This window comes from Meles meles, chromosome 2, assembly GCF_922984935.1.
Source record: "Meles meles chromosome 2, mMelMel3.1 paternal haplotype, whole genome shotgun sequence".
In the NCBI taxonomy this organism is placed as follows: domain Eukaryota; kingdom Metazoa; phylum Chordata; class Mammalia; order Carnivora; family Mustelidae; genus Meles; species Meles meles.
Genome location: NC_060067.1, coordinates 28,642,257 through 28,655,136, shown reverse-complemented (window position 1 = coordinate 28,655,136; position 12,880 = coordinate 28,642,257). Strand labels below are relative to the sequence as shown.

At 37.6% G+C, this 12,880-nt stretch overlaps 1 protein-coding gene across 5 annotated transcripts in view; it reads right to left on the bottom strand.

Moving 5' to 3' along the window:
- NFXL1 (nuclear transcription factor, X-box binding like 1) overlaps positions 1–12,880 on the bottom strand; it is a 75,951-nt gene that overhangs the window by 55,275 nt on the left and 7,796 nt on the right. For all 5 annotated transcript variants that reach the window (XR_006817375.1, XM_045997119.1, XM_045997122.1 and 2 more), the window contains exons 4-5: positions 3,554–3,663; positions 973–1,106 (exon numbers count right to left, since the gene is read on the bottom strand). Coding sequence is in view for 4 of the 5 variants with exons in the window: in XM_045997119.1 (XP_045853075.1) it covers positions 973–1,106; positions 3,554–3,663 (244 nt within the window). In the remaining variant the exon portion in view is untranslated. The remainder of the gene's footprint in view (positions 1–972; positions 1,107–3,553; positions 3,664–12,880) is intronic.

Here is a 12,880-nt window from a genome sequence, read left to right as displayed (position 1 = left end):
GCTTCATCAATTTCAATATCCCATTAAGATGGGAATAAAAACCCTCACAGAATTCTGAGAATTATTTTTCAAAGAAACTAGTATGTCTAAAATGTTTTTGAAAAACTACACTACCACAGGGGCGCCTGAGTGGCTCAGTCAGTTAAGCCTGGAGCCTACTTAAAAAAAAAAAAAAAAAAACACTACACCACCAAAATTTTACAAATGTGTCAGTATTTGTAGTAAAAAGGGGAGGCTTTCCGAGGTCTGAATCTTACACAATTTAGGGGCCTGTGTTAAAAATATAAAATTAGTTACAAAAGTGAATATTTATATGAACACAGAACCCGTGAAGTTTATTCTTCATTACCTTGACAGTCAATCTACCCTCCGAGCTGCCAGTATGGATAAATTTTTTATTATCTTTATTTAGCAGAGGTATAAATTTTCCACTCCCCAACTCTTTCTAGAAATATAACAGGAGTTCACAATCAAATATTCACCCAAAATAAGCCATACTAATGAAATTAATGTGGAAAAACTGGTAAGACTGACTAATATACACCTGCAGTTTGAGAGATTTCAAAGATAAAATTGGGAAGCCTATAATCAAAATACATTAGATGGCAGTCTTGTACCAAGTGCTACTAACTAATGTATACCAACAATAAGTCCAGAAAAGAAGCACCAGAATTACAAAGGATTCTAGTCCTAGAGAATTTTAAAGAAATGGAAGTTCTTTAAAAAAGATAATTAAGGAGGTGTTTCACAGAAGAAAAAGTAAAGTCTGAATGATTTAATTGGTTTTTGAAAGGAACAAGTAGTTACACAAATTGGAAAAAACAGAAGCCATGACCAAAGTACTATAACTCCACAAACCAAATTAACTGAAGACCCAACATGGACCCTGAAACTGCCAATAAGGCAACACGGGACCTACAATTTTCTTTTATTTTACAACTTACTATTCTAACTAAATTAGCAGAAAGTTACCATGGCCAAGGATAGTCTCTCTTTCCAAAATCGTCATCCGTCAAAGGAGAAGATACCAGAAATTGGCTATCTTTAGCCCACTTCTGGATACAAGGCATGTGAAATATACAGAAACATCCTGAACAGCTCCAAACCTAAGAAAAAGGTATCAGAAATTAACATGTATGCAATGATTTTCTTCGATAACCCTACACTACTTTAAAGTGAGCGACACACTATTTTGAAGAGCTACACAAGGACTAAAGAAAAAAATTTTTCCTTTCAGTCTAAAAAAAGAACAGTTCTTCATAAAAATTTCAGTTTAGAACATTTAAAATCAAAATATTAATTACCTAGAATCATTTAGCTAGAAATCACTAACTACTAACATTCTGAATGACGTCCAATTGTTTTGGTATATATTTCATAATTGTTAAAAATAAGGTCATGCTGTATAAATTGTTATGTAACTTTATAGTCTTTTAATATACTATAAGCACTTACCAGTATTAAATATGTTCATACATGATATTTATAGCTGTATTTCATATAGATTAATATATCATAATTTAACCAATTTCTCACTGGACATTTAGGTTATTTCTAATTATAAATAATTCTACAGAGGAATCCTGAAATATATTATGTACATATATCCATACATAGCCCTTTCGTTATATAAAACCTATTAGTCTAGCACTTAATGCTAAATTCCAAAAATTAAATGAGCAAAAAAGTTAATATATATATTTTTAAACTTAATAATAGTAAATTAATTTTTAAAACCTGACAACATTTCAATAACAAAAATCAGTCCTCCTTTCATTATAACATTTCACAACTACTCAATAAAATCACACATGTTGCATAAAGCATAAACTGGCAGAAGCATTAAAAAAAAGAAGGCAACTTCCCAGTTGAGTTACCCTAAAGCAGTGCCTGAGAAAAGAACTGGGATGCAACAATGAGGGGATAAGTTAGGGAAGAGGAAATGCCAATAAATGCCAATTGTTGAGCTGATTATTGCTAAGGGCCAAAGTTCAGTCCTGTTATGGACCTGCTGAAGAACCATGTAAAACATATCTCAAACTATCCCAGCCCCAACCCCTACTGGAGAGAAGGATGGGACACTCATCCGCCAATTAATTCCATGTGGAAGAAAGTTGCCCCAGGGGACATTAACACCCCTGTGTGCACGATTCCTGTGTACTACCTGAGAAATCCCAAGGAAAAAAGATTAATGTTTAAAAAAAAAAAATCATGGCCATGGTCACCAAACTGTGGAAAGAACCAAGATGCCCTTCAACAGACGAATGGATAAGGAAGATGTGGGCCATACACACTATGGAGTATTATGCCTCCAACAGAAAGAATGAATACCCAACTTTTGTAGCAACATGGACAGGACTGGAGGAGATTATGCTGAGTGAAATAAACCAAACAGAGAGAGTCAATTATCATATGGTTTCACTTACTTGTGGAGCATAAGAAATAACATGGAGGACATGGGGAGATGGAGAGAAGGGAGTTGGGGGAAACTGGAGGGGGAGAAGAATCATGAGAAACTGTGGACTCTGAAAAACAATCTGAGGGTTTTGAAGGGGCGGGGAGTGGGAGGTTGGGTGAGCCTGGTGGTGGGTTTATGGAGGGGACGTATGGCATGGAACACTGGGTGTGGTACATTAACAATGAATTCTGGTACACTGAAAAGAAATTAAATAAATGAATGAATGAATGAAAGAATGAATCTACACACACAGCGAGTGTTTAAGGTGGGACTATAACCACATGCAGAGTGACTATCCATCCACTAGCAGAAATCAGAGTAAGCCAACCAGATGTGACTCTAGTCACCAAAGGCACATGCATCCACATCTACCCTATCCAATCTATGTTAAGTTTCTGATTCACTCTACACGACACGACCAACTCGATTTGTTCGGCCTGATTTTGTCTAGGCAATGCTGCTATAATAGACTATTCTGAGTCTAAACATTGAGTCTACCATATTCAGTCATTACTTCTCCTTAACTGCATCTTTAATACCCTTTTAAATTACATATGGATAACTTCACATTAGACCATAGTGCTTCCAAGTACATGAGTTGTATCTGAATCCATCTCTCCCCAGTGACCCCAGCTATTTTCTGGAGTGTCTTCAACACAAGAAACACAAGAGAAGCTCACTAATAAACCGTTAAGTATCATGGCTAGATTCTATTTCCTTCAAGGCAGGGACCGTTATCTCCCTTTTTTAAAACCTGCTGAAAGTAGTGAAATTTAGTCCATTTTAACATTTCAGTATTTGTGGGAACTCTAGAGTGCAGATGCTGTGCTTTATCAAATTAACACGTGCATTAAAACTGAAGATATTTGCTTCACTTACATTTTAGCACGTATAGTGCTAAAAGGACTGGCTGCTCATTTAGAGGTAATTTTTTTCAAATTACAGATTTACAAAATGACGATCAATTCATAAATAAAATTCTCAAGTGAAGCGTTTTTGAACAAAAATTAAAAAATAATAAATGGCGAAATATGATAAATGCAAAATAAGGTATTTTGGGGAGATGCATTAATATAGATAAAGGGAAAAACTTACTGCTTGGTTCCTCTTCACTGAAGCAATACAAATTAAGCATGTCATAGCCCCTGCTTGGAAAGCTTCATGTACATACTGTCTTGTTCGCTCTAATTCACGCATATCTCCATCTTAAAATTTAAAAATCGAAAATTCATGTTAAGCACATCTGAAAATAACACAGACTCACTAATAGCACCACAGTGAGAATTGTAGCCATTATCAATTATTCGATATACAACTGAAAAATGAGAAGTTTAAAAAAAAGGAACCAATGAGCTGCCAAGAGGTCACAAAGTGTGGACTTATGTCCGCATTAGACCTATGTCCTTAATTCAAAAACAGTACATCAGCCCTCTCTGAGAACATACAGGCTTTTATTGCTGTACAGTCCTTAACAACTTTGGTGAGGGCAGAGATGTGGGCAAGGGCATCAGGATGTAAAGTAATAAGAGATAGCCTATCGACAAGCAAAGTGAAAGAACTTGCAAAGTCTAAGCTCAGCAGAGCCCTTAAGCCTAAATATAAATGTGTGTGTTCATACATAGCATATGCTTTTTTTTTTTTTCATTAACATATAATATATTATTTGTTTCAGGGGTACAGGACTGTGAATCATCAGGTTTACACAATTCACAGCACTTACCATAGCACATACCCTCCCCGATGTCCTAACCCAGCCACCCTATCCCTCCTCCTCCACTCCCCCAGCAACCCTTAGTTTGTTTCCTGAGATTAAGAATCTCTTATGGGTTGTCTCCCTCCCCAGTCCCACCTTGTTTCATTTTTCCCTCCCTGCCCCCCAAAACCCCCCACCCTGCCTCTCAAATTCCTCATATCAGAGAGATGATATGATAATTGTCTTTCTCAGATTGACTTATTTCGTTTGGCATAATACCCTCTAGTTCCATCCACGTCATAGCAAATGGCAAGATTTCAGGGTTTTTAATGGCTGCATAGTATTCCATTGTATATATACACCACATATTCTTTAACCATTCATCTGTTGATGGACATCTAGGTTCTTTCCATAGTTTGGCTATTGTGGACACTGCTGCTATAAACATTTGGATGCACGTGCCCCCTCCGATCACATTTGTATCTTTAGGGTAAATACCCAATAGCGCAATTGCTGGGCCATAGGGTAGCTCTATTTTCAACTTTTTGAGGAATCTCCTCCTGTTTTCCAGAATGGCTGCACCAGCTTGCATTCCCACCAACAGTGTAGGAGCATTCCCCTTTCTCCACATCCTCGACAACGTCTGTCACTTCCTGACTTGTTAATTTTAGACGTTCTGACTGGTGTGAGGTGATATCTCACTGTGGTTTTGATTTGTATTTCCCTGATGCCGAGTGATGTTGAGCACTTTTTCATGTGTCTGTTGGTCATCTGGATGTCTTCTTTGCAGAAATGCCTGTTCATGTCTCCTGCCCATTTCTTGATTGAATGGGTTATTTGTTCTTTGGGTATTGAGTTTTATAAGTTCTTTACAGATTTTGGATATTAGCCCTTTATCTGATATGTCATTTGCAAATAGCTTCTCCCATTCTTTCAGGTGTCTTTTGGTTTTGTTGACTGTTTCTTTTGCTGTGCAAAAGCTTTTGATCTTGATGAAGTCACAATAGCTCATGTTTTGCCCTTGTTTCCCTTGCCTTTGGCAATGTTTCTAGGAAGAACTGCTATTCAACATAGTACAAGAAGTTCTAGCCTCAGTAATCAGACAACAAAAAGATATAAAAGGCATCCAAATTGGCAAAAAAGAAGTCAAACTCTCACTCTTTGCAGATATGATACTGTATGTGGAAAACCCAAAAGACTCCACTCCAAAACTGCTAAAACTCCTAGAGGAATTCAATAAAGTGTTAGGATATAAAATCAATGCACAGAAGTCAGCGGCATTTCTATTCACCAACAACAATACAGAAGAAAGAGAAATTAAGGAGTTGATCCCATTTACAAAACCGTAAGATCCCCAGGAATAAACCTAACTAAAGAGGCAAAGAATCTGTACTCAGAAAACTATAACATACTCATGAAAGAAACTGAGGAAGACACAAAGAAATGGAAAATGTTCCTTGCTCATGGATTGGAAGAAGAAATATTGTGAAAATGTCTATGCTACCTAGAGCAATCTACACATTTAATGCAATCCCTATCAAAATGCCATCAACTTTTTTCAAAGAAATGGAACAAATAATCTTAAAATTTATATAGAACCAGAAAAGATCCCGAATAGCAAGAGGAATGTTGGAAAAAAACACCAAAGTTGGCAGCATCACAATTCCGGACTTCAAGCTCTATTACAAAGCTGTAATCATCAAGACTATATGTACCGGCACAAAAACAGACACACAGATCAATAGAACAGAACAGAAAGCCCAGAAACAGACCCCCAACTCTAGGATCAATTAATCTTTGACAAAGCAGGAAAGAATCTCCAATGGAAAAAAGATAATCTCTTCAACAAATGGTGTTGGGAAAATTGGACAGCCACATGCAGAAGAATGAAACTGGACCATTTCCTTATACCATACACAAAAACAGACTCAAAATGGATGAAAGACCTCAACAGATGAGACAGGAATCCATCAAAATCCTAGAGGAGAAAACAGGATGCACAGCATATTCTTACTGAAAACTCGTTGGATAAAATGATCCTGAGGTTGTTACATTAAAATCAACTTGTTTCATTAAACTGTGTTCATTATTTCCACTTAAAAAAGTAACAAGAACTCCTTAGAAAATATCACTAAACTGTAATTTTCTGTAAGCAATTACTGAGCATTTATTTGGTAGGCACTGTAGGTTTTTGTATTTTAGTGGGATGAAACGAGCTATTTTTAATCCTCATTTTACAGAGAAAATGAGAAAACTGAGGGGAGAACAATTAAGTAACTTCAGTCGGACTGCAAAGTGATCTCTCTTAACCACTACACTGTGCTGTGGCAACAGTTACTACAAGAAGAATGAAGAAATAAAACGTGACAGCAAAATGAAAGCCTGAAAACTACCCAAAAGCATATGACACCAAAAAGGCAATAATCTGAGTCACTTTAGTGTAAGAGAAATAAACCTACATGTCTTTAGTATAATAAAGATTCCTCAATAGAGGAACTGAGTCTCCAACAAAGTAGACTAAAAGCATAAGCTATCATGGCAATAAAATGGTTCAAATCAAAATTTGAGTCACCAAAGAGAAAAGTTAAATAAATAGGACATTTGGCTAATTCTCTACTTTCTAAAATCATCTAATAAACAAGCACTTAGAAAAACTTGCTCTACCATAATATAAACATAAATATAATTCAGGATATTAAAAATATATATAAAATCACTTCCCAAACTATAAAGTATTATAAAATTATTAAAGACAATTGCTTTATTTTAAATAATCCCTGAAGTTTAAAGAGTATCCTTAAAAGCAGACTTAAGAATCCTATTGTGTTTACTTTGATCTTCAACATCGTGGGCTTTAACAAATGCACGGCTGACCTTTAAACAACCACGCAGTCACAAATCTGCACGTTACTTTTGACCCCCTACAACTTAACTACTAGTTAGTAGCCTACTGTTGACCAGAAGCCTAAGAACATGAAACAATTAATACATATTTTGGATGCTATATGTATTACATGTTATATTCTCACAATAAAGTAAGCTAGGGAATACGAAATGTTATCAGCAAATAATCTAGTTAAGAAATGGACAGGAGACATGAATAGACATTTTTCCAAAGAAGACACCTAAATGGCTAACAGACACATGAAAAGATGTCCAATGTCACTCATTATCAGGGAAATGTAAGTCAAAACCGCAATGAGATGCCACCTCACACCCGTTAGAATGGCTAAAATTAGCAACCCAGGAAACAACAGATGTTGGAGAGGATGTGGAGAAAGGCAAACCTTCTTACACTGTTGATGGGAATGCAAACTGGTGCAGCCACTCTGGAGAACAGAGTTTCCTCAAAAAATTAAAATAGAGATACCCTACGGTCCAGCAACTGCACTACCAGGTATTTACCCAAAGGGTACAAAAATACAGATTCAAAGGGACACATATATCCCGATGTTTAGAGCAGCAGTATCCACAACAGCCAAACTAGGGAAGGGGCCAAATGTCCAACGACTGATGAATGGATAAAGAAGATATAATATATATACACACAATGGAATATATACAATAAAATACACAAATGCATTTATTCAGCCATCAAAAAGAATGAAGTCTTACCATTTTTAACAATGTAGATGGAGCTAGAGTGTATTATGCTAAGTGAAGTAAGTCAGAGAGAGACAAATACCATAAGATTTCATTCACATGTAGAATTTAAAAACAAAACAGATGAACATATGGGAAAGGAAAAAAAGAGAGAGAGAGAGAGAAGAAACCATAAGAGACTCTTTAACTACTGAGAACAAACTGAGGGTTGATGGAGGGAGGGGTGGGGGATGGGCTAGATGGGTGACTGGGATTAAGGAGGGCATTTGATGCAATGAGCACAAGGTGTTATATGTAAGTGATGAATCACTAAATTCTACTCCTGAAACCAATATTGCAATATGTGTTAACTAACTAGAATTTAAATAAAAATCTGAAACAAAGGAAAAAAGAAATGTTATTAACAAAATCATTAAAAATGCATTTACAGTACTGTACCTACATTTACTGAAAAAAATACAGATATAAGTGGACCTGCACAGCTCAAACCTATGTTGTTCAAAGGTCAACTGTATAAAATTTATAATTTTAAATTTCACCTAATTTAACAGCTAGCACATAAAATTTGGGAACATGATGGAATAGGTTTTAGCAACATAAAGTGCAACCTTATATTTATAAAATTTATTTAAAATTTCTTTGAAAATTGTATTCAAGTTTGGCTGCAGGATTAAGTATACTGCCTAAGGTGTCATAGTGGATAGCCTAGCATCTTTAGTCACATTCTAAAAAGATCACTCTGGCAACTGAAGAAAGTTGAGCCCACAGAGGCCAAGACTGGAAGCCTGAAGTACCAGCTAAGAGGAGTTATAGCAGATAAAGCAAAAAATGACTTTAAGCAAATTACCTATTTCTGTCTCAGTTTTCTCATCTTTAAAATAGTAACAAAAGGGGCGCCTGGGTGGCTCAGTGGATTAAGCCGCTGCCTTCGGCTCAGGTCATGATCTCAGGGTCCTGGGATCAAGCCCCGCATCGGGCTCTCTGCTCCGCAGGGAGCCTGCTTCCTCCTCTCTCTCTGCCTGCCTCTCTGCCTACTTGTGATCTCTCTCTCTGTCAAATAAATAAATAAAATCTTTTTAAAAAATAAATAAAAAATAAAATAGTAACAAAAATAGTAATAACAGCAATAGTAGTATCTACCTCATAAAGTTATTTGAATTTAATCCAAATATTAAGCGGCTGCAGGGGACTGAATTAGGCCATAACTGTATGTGGGGACAGGAAGGGTAGTTAAGAAACTCAGGAAATAAAACTCAGCAGGACTTGGTGACAATTAGATTGTGCTGCTTTCAAAAGCCTTGTTGAATGTTGACGTGAATGTCAACATGAACGTCAGCATTCAAAGGAAAGAATGCAGTGTTTGACGAGATGTCTGCCATGGGCAGAGGGGAAGATGTTTGGTACTGACTGAGACACACACACATGCTATGTCTGCACCGCCACTGCACCCGGATTTCTGGCCTGGGTGGGTGACTGAGAAAATAGTGGTGCTACTAATTCAGGCAACCAAAACAAAGAATAAGTTATCTTTCAACCTATGTTTGATGTGTCCATGGCCCAACAAGACACAGACATCCACTAGGAAGTTGACCATAAAAGTCTGAAATTCGAGAGAAGGGTCATGAAAGTACAAAGGCTGGGCTGAGACAAAAAGAAAGAACCTCTTTGGCAAAGTTCTGGTGTTTAATCCACTGAAGTAAGATGGGAAACACCTCATGACCCTAACATTTATTATTCCTAAATCAAGTCATCAGATCTCCTTACTTTGATATAGGCAAAGTAAAGAACAAAAAGGAACAAGAATCAAAATATTTATGGATTGGTCAAAAAACAACGTAAGAAAATTGCTTTAACACCTCAAGATGAAAAACAGACCAAAAATCAATAACTTATAAAAAAATTAGTAACTTATAAATGATAATTTTTTTAAATAGCAGGAAGAAATACTGAGTTACAGTACTGAATTTCCTATTTAAAAATAAAACCTTTCACTATCTAGAATAGTTTAAGTGAAGTTCTCTTGAAGCAAGAAACTTCTGAAGGTTATTTCTATAAAGTCCTCTAGGAGCAAGAAACTTCCTAACCTTAAAGTAATTCTTCATCTGAATTTACCTGGCAGAACCAGTTGATAAAGATTACACTTTACCAACCTACCTAGCTGAGCCAGATTTCAAGCCTCCTAATCTTAATTCCTTAGCTGATATGGTAACTTCCTTAGAAAATCTACCCGACAGTGTGTGCGTGGCCTCTTGATGCCTTCAGAATAGTGAGGCAACTAATGTTGACAATACATGCAAGCTTCTTTCTAATAATAATATTAAGTATAAAATATGCAAAGTGTTAAACACTTAAATTTAAAATACTTTTTTTTTTTTTTTTTTTTTTTCAGAGAGAGATGTCACAAGTAGGCAGAGAGGCAGGCAGAGAGAGAGGGAGAAACAGGCTCCTCACTGAGCAGAGAGCCCGATGTGGGGCTCGATCCCAGGACCCTGAGATCATGACCTGAGCCGAAGGCAGAGCCTTAAACCACTGAACCACCCAGGCACCCCAAAAATACTCTATTTTTAAACTTAGTACCAAATCCTTCAGAGCAACATCAATTTGGCCCTCTCACCTGTAAACAAGTATGGTATTAAGAGTAACCCAGATATAAACAACATTTAATGATACTGCACACATCAAACCAGAGAAGACTTCATTTAAAAGAAAAAAAAAAAATTAAATCAGAAGTTGTAAGATACAACATAAGGGAAGAAACTTAAGAAATGAAACTGAATCCAAAACACATTTAATATGTGACGAAAAACAAAGAAAAAGAATAGATTTAAGATGGTCTTCAAAGTTGTCAAGCCCAACCAAATCATAACCATGGACAACCTGACCCCACATATTTCAGGGAGCTCTGGCATCCCCCTCCCAGATTCTAATGACTTGCAATTACACATACAGAATTTCTAAGGCTATAAGGGACACTGCCATTTTATTTGCTCTCTGGAAAGATTAGTGTTCTACAACATATAACTCAAATAGTAAAATGCACAAAATTTCAACTACGTAATATAAAAATGCTCATTCTTAAAATGCAAAAGCTATTCCATAGAGACTACAGGTGCTTTTTCAAAATCAGGAATATATTGTCATTGATGTCAAAACAGCCAAAATTTAGGGGTGAGTTAACATGGCGGCAGAGTAGGAGTACATTAGGCTCGTCTCCTCCTTCAAACAGTAGATAACTATCAAATCATTCTAAATACCCCACAAATCAACCTGAAGACTGACAGAATAAGCTCCATAAGTAAAGGGAGAGAAGAAGCCACAACAAAGAAGCTAAAAGGGCAAAGATGTGGCTTAGGGGAGAAACGGATCATGTCCATGTTACAAAGGGAGCCATGGTCTCGGAGAAAGGTGAGAGAGAGAGAACACACAGAGGAACCCATAAGAACATTTCCCCAAAGCCACTGGCTGGAAAAACAAGAAGGGCTGATTTTCATGAGTTCCTGCAACCAGCGGGGCATAAAGACTGGACTTTTAAAGATCAGCAGGCCCGGATGGAATAGAGCTCTGAGGGCACCGCACTGTTCCTGTAGAGAAGGCAGGCAAAAAACCCTTGGGCAGCCAGCATGGAAATCAGTGGTCTGAAGAGTGCCTGGGGCACACAGGTGGAGATTATTCCCTCTTCCCTCTTATCAGAGTGCTCCCTGAGAGGTGGTGTTCACTGGAGATGTCTCTCTGGGGATCAAGGAGCCAGCTGGTGCCATTTCCCTGTCACGCCCCTCGGTATAAACACAGAGCCACCTGTGGTAAGCAGCGCAGGGCCAACACTGGCTCCCTAACCTGCTTATACCACATCCCACATGCCTGCACTCTGGTGGAACTCCCTTCTCAGTCAAGTCTGCCTCAAGTCCCAGCACAGCAGGCCCCTTCCCCAGAAGACCAGCAGGAACCCCTGCCCACACCACATCTCCCGACGAGAGAGTTCTACAGGGCAGTTCTAGTGGAATAGTAGCAGATCTCACTGAAAATAGCAAACCAGAATACACCTACTTAAAACTTGCCACACTCAGGCCAAGGACCAAACATGGCCCACTGCATGCAAGGTAAGCCTCTGCAGAGGACTGGCCAGAAGGAGACAGCAGCCCAGACACAACAGCAGGGCACATGTAGCTCGCATCAGACACACTGCCTGAAGCACCAGGCCCTGAACACTTCACTATCTGACCTCTTCTTCATAAAGCCATTATTCTCAGAAGGAAACATAATGGACTTTTCTAACAGAGAAGGCAGAGACTTGGACAAAATGCCAAGACAGAGGAATTAACCCCAATGTAAAGAACAAGGTAAAGTCACAGCCAGGGACCTAAGTGAAATGAATTTAAGCACTACACTTGATGGAGAATTTAAAGCAACAATCATAAGGATACCACTGGGCTTGAGAAAAGGATGGAAGACATCAGGGAGACCCTACAGCAGAGATAAAAGAGTTAAAGAAGAATCAGAAATGAAACAGGCTTGAAGCAATGAACGCAAGGCTTGAAGAAGCAGAGGAACAAATAAGTGACACAGAATATAAAATAATGGAAAATGGTGAAACTGAAAAACAAGAGGAAGAATTGTAAAATATAAGACTAGACTTAGGGAAATCAATGACTCCATCAAACGTAATCACATTTGTCTTCTAGGAGTCCCGGAAGAAGGAGAAGAGAGAAAAGGGGACAGAAAACTTATTTGTGGAAATCGTACCTAAAAACTTCCCTAATCTGCATAAGGAAATAGATATCCAGAGCAAGGAGACACAGAGAACTCCCATCAAAATAAAAAAAAAGGCAGGTCAACGCCAATACATATTGTAATTAAATATGCAAAATACAGAGATAAAGAAAAAATCTTAAAAGAAGCAAAACAAAAGAAGTCCTTAACTTACAAGGAAAAACCCATAAGGCTAACTGCAGATCTCTCAACCGAAACTTGGCAAGCTAGAAGGGAGTGGCATGATATACTCCAAGCGCTAAATAGGAAAAATCTGCAGCCAAGAATACTCTATCCAGCAAGTCTATCAGTCACAACAGAAAGAGAGATAAGGAGTTTCCCAAACAAAAACTAAAGGGCTCTTCAACTACAAAACCTGC